General features: G+C 31.6%; 1 protein-coding gene across 1 annotated transcript in view; it reads right to left on the reverse strand.

Moving 5' to 3' along the window:
• The window catches only part of Pus10 (Pseudouridine synthase 10), a 65,153-nt gene extending 49,516 nt beyond the window's left edge, over nt 1-15,637 (reverse strand). Inside the window, exons 1-6 of the mRNA XM_085816807.1 lie at nt 15,353-15,637; nt 12,409-12,585; nt 6,286-6,372; nt 1,538-1,572; nt 1,267-1,437; nt 1,093-1,138 (exon numbers count right to left, since the gene is read on the reverse strand). Coding sequence (XP_085672933.1) covers nt 1,093-1,138; nt 1,267-1,437; nt 1,538-1,572; nt 6,286-6,372; nt 12,409-12,585; nt 15,353-15,484 — 648 coding nt within the window. The 5' untranslated portion in view covers nt 15,485-15,637. The remainder of the gene's footprint in view (nt 1-1,092; nt 1,139-1,266; nt 1,438-1,537; nt 1,573-6,285; nt 6,373-12,408; nt 12,586-15,352) is intronic.
• Between the last annotated feature and the right edge of the window lie 1,353 nt (nt 15,638-16,990).

Genomic DNA, 16,990 nt, shown 5'->3' on the forward strand with positions numbered 1-16,990 from the left:
TTCAGTGGTTCCAGAATATCATTCATCACTGCTATTAGATTTATACTATATTCTTCAGCAGAGGAACTCATGTCCATGAAATGGTGTAACAAACAGCGCTTAATATGTGTAAAGTACTGCAGTTGACTGGAACAATTATACGAGATAAAATAATAATAAGGATAAAGATTCTTAAAAATATTCTTAGGAAACCGACGAGTCCGGATTAAAGACTTTTAACTGTATAAGCTGACAAAAGAACGTGCAGTGCCTTGTTACAATCATATCTTTAATCAGCATGTATATGTAACAATGCTTATGTAACTACATACTTGTATACAATGCTTATGTAACTACATATACTCAGTCTGCTCAGTTAGCTTTGATACATTACACATTTATCATTTTGACTACGAGTTTCTGGGATTAGAAAAAGCAGTTATCAGTTTTACAGAATACCAGAATTCTGCCACTTATACAGTGAAATTACACACTAGAGAAAATGCACTGTTCAAATGAAATATCAAAAAATACAAACAGACAATAAGAATGAGAGTAAAAAATTCATTTAAAGCAAACTGAATCATATTTCTCACACAATATGATTTTTATGATGCATTTACTTTTCTATGCTGAAAGAAATTAACATGAGTTTAATTTTTGTGAGAAGAATTGAATACAATGGGTAAAATGGTCACAGACTGAAAAAATTATTAAAATAGAAGCAAACCCCAAATTTCCAGTACTCAGATTGTTGACTAAGGTCCCCAAAATCCTCAAAAAAAATATGATCACCACTGAAGTTATCTTGGCACCAAAAGAAGTTGCCAGTAGTGGTTAATACAGAAATACCTTAGAACTATAATTTAGTAAACAAAGCAATGAAAATAATTAGTATGAGAGATGATATTACGATAATGTCAGTGTGACTCTATAACCACAAAATTTTCTACTACATTTCATTTAAAGAATTTAAATGGATGAAAATATCATTTTTTTTTTTTTTTCCTCTTGGAACTTTAATAAATTTTTGTGTGTTATTTTATACCCTGATTCCTTCTGATCTATTACATCTTATTTTCTAAAAATAATATTCAAAAAGGTAAAATGTACTTTTCTCTTTTTTCTGTTTGGAAATGCTTCAGGACATTTTTGGAACCTAGAATGAATGAAAAGTATCTTTTCTAATTTTGTAAAAATAAATACAATGAAAATATACTATTCCCCATAAAGAATCAAAAATAGAAAATAAGTAATTCACACTTAAATAAGATAAAACGCACTTACAATTTAAAACATTCTTTGGCAGTATCTGGGTATGTCACTGAAAGACTGATCTGGAAATTACTGTAAGGAGTAAAATCAGTCTTTGTGATTTTTCCTATCTGTGATCCAATGACCCATTTCCAAACATCTTTTACAGATGGAATTTCACAGCACAAAATAGTATACAAATCCCTATAAGAAAAATTAAAATACATAAATTTCTGCAAATTAGAGACTTCAATAAATTCAAATAATAAAAAATAACAAAATATGCATAATAAAAAAAACTTACTTTAATTGTTCTTGCAAATAGAGATGAAAAAGACGCTAAAATTTATATATAAAAAAAATTAGAAAGCAGAACCAATTTTCAGTTTAAAAAAAAATAATAATAACCACCAATACAAAGATTTACAATAGTGCTTGCAAGTAATACATTCTGAACGTGAAACTGCAGATAGAGTATGGTTACATATAACATAGTAGCTGCATACCATGCATAAACACAATAAATTTTAATGATTAACTGCTTGAAATAATATGTTACCAACATTAAATAAAACAATGATAAAGTGTACTGTATGCTATATTTTATATTTATAATTTCTCTCCTGTGTATGAAAACAAAACTTATTTTCAGCCTAATTCTGAAAAAACAAGCAATGAAAAATTAATGTACAGTCAAAAGTCGTTAATCCAGAATCGTCGGGACTTCGGCGATTCCAGATTATAGATCATCAGTTTAAATCTGGTAAGATGGCATGCAGAAATTATAAAATTAAAAATATGAAACCGTAATTTATGAAATAAAGAACAATTATGATCTAAAGGGTATCAAAATTTACAAAAAAAAAAAAAAAAAAAAAAAAAAAGCTTAATATTTATTTGTTTACTTTATTAAACATTTCTTTCAATGTAAGTTATTTAAGTTGCTTTGTTTTTTATGTAATAATACATTCTCTTTAATTCTTTAAACAAACATAATTTCTTGTTCAGTTACAAAGTTCCGCTGTTCAAGTCCTATAATTGCTGTGTCGAGAATACTGACTAATTTGTCAATGGAAATTTTTTCGTTTTCAATAACCTCTGTCACTTTCTTCGCTATTGGAAGTGAATTATAATGAAATGAGGAATTTGATTTAAATCATATCAAAGATGGAGGGAGTACATCGAGATGAAATACTACATTTAATAAGGAATTATAAGCCAAATAAAATAAAAACATCTGCCCTGAAGATAAGGATAGTGCTGACAGATCAACTTCCAATTCATTGCGCAGCGCCGCGGCGTTAAAGATAAACAAAGGATATGCCTTTATTCATTTTTTGTAGCAATTCCACTTTTTGTTTAATGAACTTCGAAACATACTTTCGCTTTGTAGATCATTTACATATTAATAAATATATATCAGAAATTCTATTTGACATAATCGAAAGTTCAAGCTTACTTTTATAAAATTGCTCTAACAGTCTGCAAAAAATAATAAGCCTGATCCAATTCGAAGATTAAGGAACAACGCAATCTGCAACATTAACTGAAATAGATAATTAAATAATTTTAGCTTAGCTTATACCGCCCGTTATGCATTATTAAACGCGCACTCGTAAACGTATTTTGCGCATGCGCACAAGCATATTCTCAGCCGTAAAGCCCTTACACGCATGCATCAAAGCGACACATGCACAGAAAGTTTGAAGCTTTGAGGTCCGGATTATAGATCATTCCGGATTATGGGTGTCCGAATTAACGACTTTTGACTGTACCTACACTGCACAGTATCATGTCTAATTTCAAGGAATGAAACACTTATGAGAACCATGCATGTAAATTTATGTTCATGGTCAGGACTGTCATGGGACTTAATTATTTAATGGTAGAAAAGCACAATAGTTCTTTACGTGGATTCTATCGTGAAAGACATTTTACTAATATAGTTTGTACTTACATTACACGAGAATGAGAAAAATACCTATACTTCACAGTATTATGCTCAGTTTCAAGGAATGATAGGGCAATAAAAATTATGGGTACTTGTCAGTTATACCAGCCATGGAAAGGAACAGGAATTGGCACATTTTTAGCCTTGTCTAAAAACACACAGTTACCTATACACACAACCAATTCATTTAACATCTTAAGTGGCCAGTTTATTTACTTTACATATATAGAAGCAATTTAATACAATTTGTACTTTTTTTAAATTTAATACAATTCTGCAAGCAAATTATTTAAAATGAATAATATATAAAAACAAACATAAAGAAAGATATTGCTACAAGACAATTTCTTTCCAATTTATTCTGACATTTTTCACAAATTCCTTTGATAAGAAATTATTTCTCTCTGTATTGGAAAAATATCTATAGCATATTTTTCCATCAATGGATGACTGAAAATACTTAATACTTTTTTCCTTTTTTGACTAATTTTTATTGTCTAAAAATTGAGAAGAGAAAATTATACAAGTAATTTAATTTTTAAAGAAAGTAGTTACAGTAGGAACATACCAAATGAAAAGAAAAGTAATCATGGATAAACTACTGGTAGCTACCACACTATTATTTCTTTAAAAGAAATCTACCTTTCATGAGAATGCACAATAATATTAATATTGCAATACCTGATGGATATCTGATGGTAATTGAGCTTAATTACCTTGTAAAGCCCTTGTCAATTATCTTGTACAGATTGTTACTCTTAAGATTTGTCTCACATTAATGAGTCTTGACTGCAGCTCCAAACAGGGATATTGAAGAAACAAAAGAGTAAGGGGTGAACAAAAGGCCCGGACGTCAAAAGATCAGACAAATTAGCAGTAGATAAGGCTATGAGCTAGAACATAAATAACATAAGTAAGGTGAAATCACCTGTTTAGAAAGTTTCTTAAATGCGAGAGCACCTGTCAACATCCAAGTAGCTTAACAAAAAATCTGCATAAAATACATTCCAAATAATAAATTTAAGGAAAAATAAAATGGATGAAATGCTAATACAAAAATACAGAAACAAACTGAATATGCTGAATAAAAATAATCAAGGGAATGTAATTTACCAATAAACTATAGCCTTCAGAGAGAAAAACTATGTGCAACAGAGGATAGGGAGAATTACGCAAATATTTCTCTTTAATTTTCAAAACCTAGTGCTAAAAAAAGCAATGAAGGAAAATATGCAAGGAAATACAATACTATGAATTTGCTCTTTTAAATCTGCTCAAACATTAATACTGCAGAAGTAAAAATATTTTTTTTTAAAATATTTTTTTAAAAAAATTTAACTTGCAGAAAGTTGTAGTCAAAAGGCAACAGCTGTTTACCCCACATTACAGCACTGGTATCCTCACCTACTATCAACTAGCGTTATTTAAGTATTAACACAACCACCTTAGTAGACGTCACCAAATTTTCGGAATGTAATAAAATATGGCCAATCATGTGCATAACCATTCTTTCAGCAACCGTCCTCATAACAATTCTTCAATCAAGCAACACCATCATTTTTGCATGTGTTCTTTTGTCCTGTGTTTCAAGTTCCAACAGTTTTTATAACTAAATCACGATGTTTTTTGGCCTTAAGCTTAGTTTTAAAATATGAGTTTGTGGAATTTTCCAGCAATGGAAGAAACTGCAGTAAAATTTTTACAAGAATGCAGAATTTTGGTGAAAATTTTCTAAAGGGAACACCAAGGAAATGCATTTCCTCGACAGCAGCTGTTGCCAAAGGTTGTACAAAGCCCAAAATAAAGCACTCTCATTCTCAAAAACAGTCTCTGTAGTTCTCTGGTGTATTTTTAAGCAAAAACAGATTGCTATGAGCTTCGGAAGAAAAATAACACAAAAAAGTTACAGAAAGATTTGAAGAATGAGAGTGCTTTATTTTTTAATGTATCAATTAATCCTCATTTAATAATTCAAATTTGTATTTTAAATTGCTAAAGTAAGTTTTCTTTTCATATGTTGATAATGTTTAATGACTTATGATAAATATTGATAGTTTGAGAATCTGTCTAAAAAATGGGACAAAACCACCAGCTTGCATCTAATAAGCAACTTTTACTCTTTCATCTGTAAAAAAATGCCAAATGGCACCAAGGTTTAATATTAAAGCACCCAACTAACAACTGTATACATACATATAAAACATTTAATGTGTGCAATTCTTTGATGCTTCTTTAAGCATTGCTGTATGCATCAGGAATATGAGTGACAGGAATGGCAAGAACACCTGGTAATTATGTATTAATGCAATTGCCAGATTACTTTTTACAGATGGAAAGGTAAAAGTTACTTATAGGGTACAAGCTGGTAGTTCTTTTAAGAGAGATTCCCAAACTATCGGCATTTATCGTAAGTCAGTAAACATTATCAACATACGAAAATAAAACATATTTTAGCAACTTAAAATACAGATTTTAATTATTAAATAAAGATTACATGGCACAGTAACAGTAAAAAAAATAATAATAAAACACATTTTTCTTCAGATCTTTCTGTAACTTTTTTGTGCCATTTTTTCCCCAAAGTACACAGCAATGAGCTTTCACTTAAAAAAATCAGAGAACTGTGGAAACTCAACTTTGTGCAACACTTGGCAACAGTGGCTATTGAGGAAACTTATTTCCTTGCAATTCTCTTTGAAAATTTTCAGCAAAATCCTGTGTTCTTTCAGAAATTTCACTGCAGTTTCTTCCATTGATGGCAAATTCCACTAGCTCATATTTTAAAACTAAGTTTAGGACCAAAAATATCATGATCTGTTCATAAAAACTGTTGAAACTTGGAATACAACAACAACAAAAAAAAAAAAAAAAAAAAAAAAGAATGCATATGAAAATGATGGCATTGCTTGACTGAATAACTGTTATGAGAATGGTTGTGCACATGGCTGCCACAGTTTGGCAAATTTTGGAAATTTGGTGTGTTCTACTAAGGTGGTTGCATTAATAGGTAAGTACCAAACACATAATACAAAATAGCAGAAATGGCGAACAGTGCCATTAGAAATCGATATTTATCAAAAATAAAATATCTAATAACTCACATCTCTTAAATCTAAAACTACTGGGAAGGATAGCTGAAGCACAAAATCATCAAATTCATGTCCACTTTTAGCAGTAGCTTCTTCAACCTATAATTCAAAAGAAATTAACAGATTAAAGATTAAAATATAGATAATACTTTTTAAATCCTTTTACATATAATCAAGTTAAAATACAGTGAAATGCCTTTAACATAAACACTTATAATTGCAGATAATTTTTGGTCCTCTGTGGTTGTTATTTGCACAAGAGATGCACTATACAGATATTTATGTTTATGATATGTATGTTATTAATCATTATAGAGGTAGTTATCAGGAGAGATTCCCCGGTATTTTATAAGTAATGAGTTTTTGAAAGCAATTAGTTATTGATCACTGCCAAGTTATTGTTACACTGTTGACAGTCACTGACTGCAAAGACTACAAATAAACAAGGCAGCTAAAAAAGAGGGGGTCCAGACGTATAATACTGCAGGGGGAGAAAAAGAACAGCATTCAGACAAACTTTACTACATTTTATAATCAAAGCATTAAAAAAAGAAAAAGAAAAAAGAAATTATATTTCTAACTATGCCTCAAATATTAAATGCATAGTATTAATAATATAATTTTGCTTCTTTTAATTAAATTAAAAAGTAAATGTCTTAGTTACAAAAAAAATTATTGTTCCTTGATAAAAACCTTACTTCTGATATTAAACCCAGTTTTGGGAATAGGCAATGAGAAAAATAAGAAAATTCGTATCTTTTTAGTCAGTAAGCATACAGTTACAAAGTGCATCTACATTAAAACAGTCAGCACATTAAGTAGCCAAAACTGGGAAACTTATTCATGCAATATCTAATATGCAAATTCTAAATGTCACTAATATGCATTTGGCAATTAAAACACAGACAACTCTGAAACTTGGCAATAAAAAAATTATTTGTCTAACTTTATAGCTTAGAGGTAATGTTCTGTTCATAAATAACCACAAAAAGAAGCATGTTATAAGAAAGAAGAAATTTTATGATAAAAAAAACAAAAAATCTACATGGTTGATATTCATTTAGCCATTCTGTGAAATGACTGTTCAATATAAAAATCCATACACATTATACATATATGTAAATCCATACATATTGAAGTATGCATGCTGCATTTACATGTGTGGATTGATTATTGTCGCATGTGTACTGGAAAATACTCCAAAACACAACATAAGAATGTTGTATCCGAGTATGAGGCTAATCAGAAAGTTTTCCTAAATCTCATTATAATTTTTTTCTACATATAATCTTTTTCTTTTAAAATAAACTCCCACAACCTATTTTTCTTGATGGAAAAACTTGTTGCTTTACCCATAATGAACACAATGCTGCTTTCCTGCTTTTATTTAAAATCATACGTTACGAGGTAAAAAGAATTAAGGGTACTTCTTTTTTATAGTGGCGCCCAAGATTGAATCACCAATCAACCAAGTTATCTTGCCAAAATCTGGATGTGTGTTCTCATACCTTACCACATGATTGTATATTAACACTGGCTGCATGTTCTCATGCCTTACCACGTTATTGTATACAGTTAAAAGTCGTCAATTCGGACGCCCATAATCAGGAATGATCTATAATCCGGACCTCAAAGCTACAAACATTCTGCCCATACCTTTACGCATGCCCATATGCGTGCACGCATGCGCATAATACGTTTATGCATGCGCGTTTAATGTATAACGGACGGTATAAGCTAAGCTAAAATTATCTCATTATCTCAGTAATGTTGCAGATTGTGTTGTTCCTTAATCTTCGAATTGGATCCGGCTTATTATTTTTTGCAGACTGTTAGAGCAATTTTATAAAAGTAAGTTTGAACTTTCGATTACGTCAAAAAGAATTTCCGATTCTGGAGCTGCCAAAGGATATCTACAAAGCAAAAGCACGTTTCGATGTCCATCAAACAAAAAGTGGAATTGCTGCAAAAAATGGATAAAGGCATATCCTTTGTTTCTCTAACCATTCCGAAATCTGTTTATCAATTTCACGCTGCTCTGCGGGGGAGGGGAATGTCGCGGCGCGCAATGAACTGGAAGTTGATCTGTCAGCACTATCCTTATCTTCAGGGCAGATGTTTTTATTTGATTCAGCTTATAATTCATTACTAAATGTAGTATTTTCATCTCGATGTAGTCTGCCTTTGATATGATTTAAATCAAATTCATTATAAATATCACGAATACACATCAAATAGTTTTCTGGTTGCAATTTTCTAATTTCGACTATGCGTAATGTATGCAGACGCATGCGCGCATTGAAAGAAATGTTTAATAAAGTAAACAAATAAATATTAAGCGTTTTTTTTTTTTTTTTTTTTTTTTTTTTTTTTTGTAAATTTTGATACCCTTTAGATCATAATTGTTCTTTATTTCATAAATTACGGTTTCATATTTTTAATTTTATAATTTCTGCATGCCATCTTACCAGATTTAAACTGATGATCGATAATCCAGAATTGCCAAAGTCCTGACGATTCCAGATTAAAAACTTTTGACTGTATTAACACTGGCTGAATGCTCTCATACCTTCCCACCTGATTGTACATTAACACTGGCTGCATGTTCTCATACCTTACCACGTTATTGTATATTAACACTGGCTGCATGTTCTTGTATCCCACTGCGTAATCATATATTAGGACCCTGCTGCTCTTGTCGCATGTTCTTATATTATTAATTTTAATGAGGTTTTTGAATTTGCACCGTTTGTTTGAAAAAATATTTAGTGCTTTTTCTTTTCTTTTGGTGTGTGTGAATATGATGTTCGCAATCTTTAATTTACCAAATAATGAGATGGATTCAATATCATTTTTTCAAGAAAGAGGTCTTTTATTTGACAAAAAAGTATATGAAAATTGGCCACTACATGAAATTTCATGTTAACAATAAAACCCTTTCCAACTGCAGTGTTAAAAATTGAAAAAGGAAGAAGGACCTCCATGTCGAAAATTGGTTCAGTGGTTCCAGAATATCATTCATCACTGCTATTAGATTTATACTATATTCTTCAGCAGAGGAACTCATGTCCATGAAATGGTGTAACAAACAGCGCTTAATATGTGTAAAGTACTGCAGTTGACTGGAACAATTATACGAGATAAAATAATAATAAGGATAAAGATTCTTAAATATATTCTTAGGAAAAGACATACGAGTATTATTGTTGTTATTTTTACATAATGTGTTATTTTTACACAGTCGTGCTTTACAAGCTTAGCAAAATTACAGCTGAGATCTTGGCACAAATCTAAAATTGTCAAATATGGTTGGGGGACCAACGTATTTGGCAAAGAAGTACTGAATTAAGATGTTAGTTTAAACTCTTTCAAATAAGTCAACCTACAATCAGTAACATAAAAGGCCTGAATCAGAAAATATTAGAACAACTAATTTCATGTCAATATTGTTGGCAAATAGAAGTAAAAAACTGTTTATTTCAAATACCAAAAATATATCTAATATTAGCGATTTTATGCATTTAATTAGAATGCATAAATAACGTAGCCTATAAAGCTGAAAATGGAATACTCTTTCATTTACCATGATTTCTGGAAGAAAGGCCGCATCAGCGTAAATGCCACGCTCGAGAAAAATGACGGGAAAAAAATTTAAATTACGCAGAAATGTCGCATCAGAGTAAACACTGCAATAGATTAAATCACACATGACATCGTCGTGGACCTTACAGATGCAAAATCTTGACCTATGTCCTGATATATGACATATCAGTTAAGAAATATGCATGACATGAAACTCAAAAATAAATTAAAGGTAAGAAATGTTGGAAATATATTTATGTTCACGAATATACTTATGTTTACCCACTAAAGAAGTCTATATTTATCATACTCATTATAAAAAATGTTGCGACAATGAGATTTGGATGACAAAAGAAAATTTTAAATTTTACTTACAAAGGAATTTTAGCAAACTGTACTTTAAATGAAGCCATCAAAATCTGATTCTTCACTATCCAAATTAAAAAGATTTAGTAAATCCTGATCTATGTCTTCCAGATCGTCACATTCATCCTCTTAATTTACAGTCTCTTTATCTGAGGATATAATTTCAACTTCTTTGAATGCTACTATTATTGACGATGTTTTCACTAATTTCCACGCATTTCCTACCCCCTTTGCAACTTCTTCAAAAGATGCTCTACGCATTTTGCTACTTTTGGTTATACGTATGCAATCCTTAACTCATCCAACACTCCCACCGCTTTCGGACTTCAGCTTTGTACCTGAAAAATCTAATGGTTGTAAGATATTTGTCAAACTACCAGGAATTATTACTGCGATCGTAGACAGTTTTTGACATCTGGTTTTCAGTGACTCAAGTAAATGAGCATGCATGGAATCTATTATCAATAACCCTTTTGGTTGGAAAAAAGATCCCTTACGACACTGCCAAACTTTTCATAACCACTGATGCATGACTGTTTCGCACATCCATCCATTCTCGTTTGCACGATTAATTACATCAATCTTCAGAATAGTTTCTCCCTTCAGAATAGTTTTTTTTTTTTTTTTTTTTTTTTTTTTTTTTTTCCAATTATCATCGACTTTAGCTTGTCACCATTTGCAGCACAAGCTAAGACACATGTAAATGACTTTCTTGCATGCCCTGTCATAAGCAAAGATACAGTTTTTGCACCAGTTTCATCAACACTTCTGTTTGCAGAAGAGTCGAAAGCTAACGGCGTTAATCATCTAACATTTTATTTCATCCATATTTATTATCTGCGACGGAAGAAGTTTTTTTTTTTTTTTTTTTTTTTTCTGTCAATAATATCTGTCATATAATTTAGAAAAGATGCCTTTTTATTGGTAATTCTTGCCAGACTGTTGTTCTAATACACACAGAATTTTTTTTTTTTTTTTTTCATAAATCTGCTACACCAGCAAGGCCCTCCTTTGAAATCATTTATGTTCATTTGTTATGCCATAAATTGTGCTTACAAGTGAATTTTTACAGTTGAAATCAACAGTTCCCTTTCCTTGTTGCTCTTTTATCCAGTTTGTAAGGTCATCCTCTAGATTCAGCCACCTTACAGTACCACTTCTTTTGGCTCTTTTCTGTTTAAGAATATTTTTAAGGTCTTTTTCAGTTTTCCATCGCCGAATGCATCTCTCATCCACTCCACATTCTCGAGCTGCTGTTCTATCTTTAATTTGTTCAGCCCGTGAAATTACATTAAGCTTAAAACCAGCAGTATAGCTTCTGTGCTGTTTAGGTGGCATTTTCAAAAATATTCCACTTCCTTCTTACTTAAAAACTATTCAACAAGTACTTATATCCAAACTAATCTGTATCGGGCAGAATGCCAAGAAAAATCAATTTGTGCTGGAAAGAAAATAACGTCAGAATTCGTTATTGCAACGCAGGTGGTGTCCGCCTTTGAAAAAATAGCAGTAGATTTACAATAGAAAAGGCAGGGGTGGGGAGAGGATGCATTCTGGAAGATTCATTGAATGGCAGAGAAGAGAGTCTATTCAAACTGATGAGAATGCTGATTTGAAAGAGGGAAGAATGTTATTGTTTTGAGGTCCGTTCAAGGGAAAGAATGTAAACAAAATAAAGTTCGCAGAAAGCAAATGAGTGGTCTTTTGTGTAGGAACAACACCTATCTACGTACAATGACAAGGTCATATAAACTATGTACAATAACAAAGTCATTCAAACTATGCACAATGACATCATAGGAAATATCTTTTTTTAGTGCACATGTGTGCACTGCATGTGTAGAAACTCTACACCCGCTGACAATTTAAGTTTTAAACATGTAAACGCCGCGGGTTTCTTCCAGAAATTACAGTAATAATTTCTGAACCTCTGCAACAGTAATGAGGGAAACAGAGTATCTAGAAATTTCAAGTTGTCATTTTTCCATGCAAACAACAATTAGATATTAAAGGTTCAAACACTTCAAAAAAATTATGAAATTTGATTATATTTCACTAGGGCATGAAATTTTACACCTTAAAGTCTACTAGAAATATTTATCTATAAGACAAAAATAGTTATATGTATAAAACATTTTTCACACTATCATATAACATAACAACTCATAATATATTAGTAACAAATACCTTTGCTACCATGTTATCGCATGATTCTTGCAGAATTCCAAGACATGCAGCACATGGTAAAAAATGATGTTTTTTATGAGGAGGGCAAATCTCTTCCTCTGAAGCATTTAAGTCTTCTGTTTCATGTTTGGCAGCAGAAAGTTCACATGCCTTATCATCCAACAATTGCTGGAAAGCCTAAAATGTAAAATGACAGAACATATGAAGGTACTTACATATTAACGACATTGCATTTACAATTAATGCCACTGCAGCAGAAATTGCGCTGATGCGCCAATAAAGAGCAATCCTGTTTTTCACATGCAGTTATCTTTTGGATTCCTTTTTTGCCTTGTGGTTTGCTGAGTTTTGATGCCATTTTTAGTGCTACAAAAATGCATCTTTGAGATTTACCAAACACAGAAGAAGATGCAATTTTATTTTTTTAGGAGCGAAATATTTTACCAAAAAAACGAAAATGTACCAATTTGCTTGATATGAAACTTTATTTAAATAAAGTGTTTCGATTTTAAATAGTGTTTTAATTTATGATTTGTCGCAAAAATTTTAGATGAAGATTGGCAGCACTTAAAAACTGAGCAATTTGCAGTTGTGGTGGCGTTAATACAATGAAACAATATAATAAACTCATATGAGAAAACTTGTATAATAATTTTCATTATCAATACATAATATTCATAATGAAAATTATTATGCAAGTCATTAGGATAACCCAAAGCAAAATAAACTAACATAATATCTGTATTATGAAATTCTTACTTTGCATACTTTAAAATATTTTATGGCTACAGTAAAGAGAAGGGTAGCCCTTGTATTATCGCAAAGTTGTTATTTCATTTATCGCCGAGTTGTTGCTTCATTTATCGCCAAGTGGTGATTTATTTATGGCAGCCTGAGTAGTTGAATATTATAGAAACCCTATTATGACGTAATCAGTTGCATGATTGCAGTGAACTTGTAAGGGCTTGCTGTGTATGTTAGCTAGGAAGTACAATGCTTGTTTTCTGGTTTAGACGGTACAATGGCTGAATGTGGTAAGATTAATTTGAAGTTTCTGTACCATTTGGAAAGAAATGGGAAAAGAGTATTACTTAACTGGTGTGTAAATGAAGGTTTACTTAGTAGCCATTACTAAGCATCCTGCTTGTAGGAAGGAAATGTGCATGGTCGGACAATACGATGCTACGGAGGATATTTTTACTCTTATTTTGTGAACTTATGTGGTGATGCCAGTATACAGATTCTAGTTCAGATCATTTTAGGAAGTTTTTGGATGTTGTTAAGGAATTTTGTTTGACTGAAGACGTGTTTATTCGTAAATAAGGCAAGTGTATATTTTTTTGTTGTAGTGCAAAGATGAATTTCCTTTTTTATGTTATTTCATTGTTTGATTTAAAATGTAGTTTATTGAGATTATATATATTTTTTGGTTGGTCTTTCTTTGACTTTTTAAGTGACTGTAGTTCGATGTGTGCATGGACAAAGGGAGTGAGCAATGCCTAGTTTGTGAAATTCTCAGATGTTTTTTTAAGTGAAAATAGGTCGACGTGTAGATGAAGTCAAACTGCAATGCCAAATTTGTGCGATTCTGACTTTTTTTTTTTTTTTTTTTTTAAGTGAAAATATGTCGATAAGTACATGGATACAGAGTTTGTGCAATTCTTTGTCTTGTTATTTTGACTTTCTGTAGCAACAAATTTTGGCACAAAAATTGCCACTACAAATCCAAAATAACAAGCCAAAGAATTACACAGAGTCGGTATCCATGTACTGCCAAAAGTCAATAGATACCCATAAATATACTTTAACCTATTTTATTCTCAAGTCAAAATTTTTCAAAATGATTCAAAAAATAATAATAGTAAGTTTCTACATAATATGACATAAAACTGCTATTTATTTTACTAATTTTCGTAAAATTTGAAAGGAAAGATGCCAAAATAAAATTTTAAATTGGGCAAAAAACAGACTCAGATTTGCGTAATAATTCCAATCCATTTTAAAAATTGCTTATTCCACATATTACTAATTGTATTAGATTTCATGCTCTCTTCAATGTTTACAAATTTTTAATTCCATTTTACATTAGAAGGAAAAATTAAAGGAAAAACTATAAAAAGGTATGACTTTAGTACAAATTCAGCTGTTTTTAATAAAATCAAAAAGTTGGGACATACAGTGGCTCACAAATATGATTCAGATTTTTTGTATTCTTTAATGAACATAAAAACTAAAATAAATTGGTACTCTTCTGTTTTGAGGGCCTTAACAAAATTGCAGCGAAAATGTATGTGCCAAATCTACCAAACGCGCCCATTTAACAGTGCGCCAAATCTAACGTACGCTCTGGTTTCAGATTGCGTAAGTTTATATAGTTCTATATTTCTTAAGACACCATTGAAATACTAGTTTAATTTTTTAAATCCTTTTTTGATATCCTATGGATTTAACAATTTGGGAATTGCCCATGATGAAAAGTCAGCAATAGAATTTTGGGTAAAGTGCAGATTCACTCACTGCTTGATGCATTTTTAAGAATTACACATACTCGGTATTCATGTGCACATCAATCTGAAGTTAAGGATGATTCACTTCTAAGTCTAAAATATTTGACTACTTAAGTTTGGTTAAAAATAGGTCATTTTCGCCCCCATTTAAGAAATGCGCGGAAGACTGAATGAGTTTTTAAGAAAAGGGATTCATGTCTTCCAAAAGCCAGACCTTGGTCTATCATGATCAGAATACAAACTGCTCCGATTAACAAAAAGAAAACATTTGCATCACCAAAATTATGCAATGAAATTTACTACAAACAAACAGGTATTTATCCAACGTTCATAATGTGAAATAACAGAATAAAAACAATTATACTCTTCGGATTGATTTCTAAAATATACTCATCCACTACATATGTACAAATGAATCAGGAGAAAAAATAAAGTACTTTTTCAATGCTTGATTTTGTTATATAGCTCGTGTATTCTTTCATTCCAAAAAACCTTAAAATACATCGATTACAGACATTAAAAGACTCCAAACATTCTTTAATAGCTTGAAAATCAGAAGTTTTCACCATTGTAATTTTCTTATATAACTAATTTTTAAATATTATTCAAATACTCTGTTTCCGAAATCATATCACTTTTCACATATTTAAATTCTCAAATCCCATCAATAGCATGATTCCCTTAATAATTTTGAAAACATTCGCTCTCGTTCCATGTTGCCAAAGAATCTACAAATTCTTTGATGCTGCTGAAGAACTTCTACATTTTTTTATGTTTGCATCCCAATCAATTAAATGGAAATCCTTCATGGCCCCTGAAAATTTCTCACTCATCATGAATACGAATTGTCCCATAAGAGGTAAGGGAACAAAAAATTAAAAAAATAAAAAAATCTTAAAAAGTTCAAATTTAAAGTAGCCTCAAAGTTTTTTTTTTCCTTTTTTTCAAATTTTATATGCTTTCACTAAAGTCACAGCTGACGTGCAGCTGATCACTCCGTTCCTGAACCCGCTCACCAGCGGCCGAGCGGTAAAGTCGCTGAACACTGGTAGTTCGGTCCGAGGTTCGAATCCCGCGAACGAGCTGGCTGCATGGGTGTTTTCGTGGACCATGTGTCCGTGTCCCCATGTGTAACGTGTATACGAGCCAATTTCCCTTAGAAAGTCCTCCACGAAGGCATCCCTCCCCTTAGGCAGATAGCCCTAGTGTGCTTTGTCATAATTAAATACACCATACACCGTTCCTGAACCCACTCAAGGAGGTTAGAATAACAAGGAGAAGGTCTACTGCCTTAGGTGACCTGAGTCACGTGGTCAAGCCCCTGGGCGTATGCCCCATCCTGAACAGAACCGCTTTAGCAGAAGAGCATAACGTAGAATTATGGCTAACATGATAGTGCGGAAAAGAGGGGCCATGAAGTTATCCAGACGAAAATATACATTCAGAGTAAAGTTTGGTAGAACAATTATAACATTTCATATGATGAGCATGTGAAATACGATAAGCAATTAAGGAATGAGAGCAGCAACTAGAAAAGTGAAGAACATTGAAGAGCGTGACGGAAGTCTAACATCTTGTAACGTGTCCAGCGCTAGACTTAAGGGCAAAAATTTGTAGAGGGTGTAAACAGTAGTCAGGGGGCGTGGCGATTCAGTCATGTGCAGTCGAAGAAGTTCATGAGAGTCTAAAGAGAGTAGAATATTAACAAGCATGAGCATGGGTTGGGGAGGAGCTTATAAAGATATCATACACTTTTGAATAAATTCGCCGAAAGAGAGTAATTTAGCAACAACAAAAACAAATTAAGATTGTAATTAGAATAAAGATTAATATGTAATAAAAATACTACCTAAGGTGAAGTATTACTGCTCCGAGGCATTTCTCTTGAGAACATCTGTAGTATCACAGTCCACGAATGGGATAGATTCATTGTTAGTAAGACTAATCTTAATGAGAAATTTTTTAGTTATTCTTGCTGTGAATGCACTGATGATACTCTCATTCATTAGAATAATCTCCAAATTTTTATTACATCTTTTTCTCACATGTAAACTATTTTTACAGTTACTTGCAAG

This window comes from Stegodyphus dumicola, chromosome 5 (genome assembly GCF_044657685.1).
Source record: "Stegodyphus dumicola isolate Sdum_Otavi_A_Nest chromosome 5, ASM4465768v1".
NCBI classification, from domain to species: Eukaryota; Metazoa; Arthropoda; class Arachnida; order Araneae; family Eresidae; genus Stegodyphus; species Stegodyphus dumicola.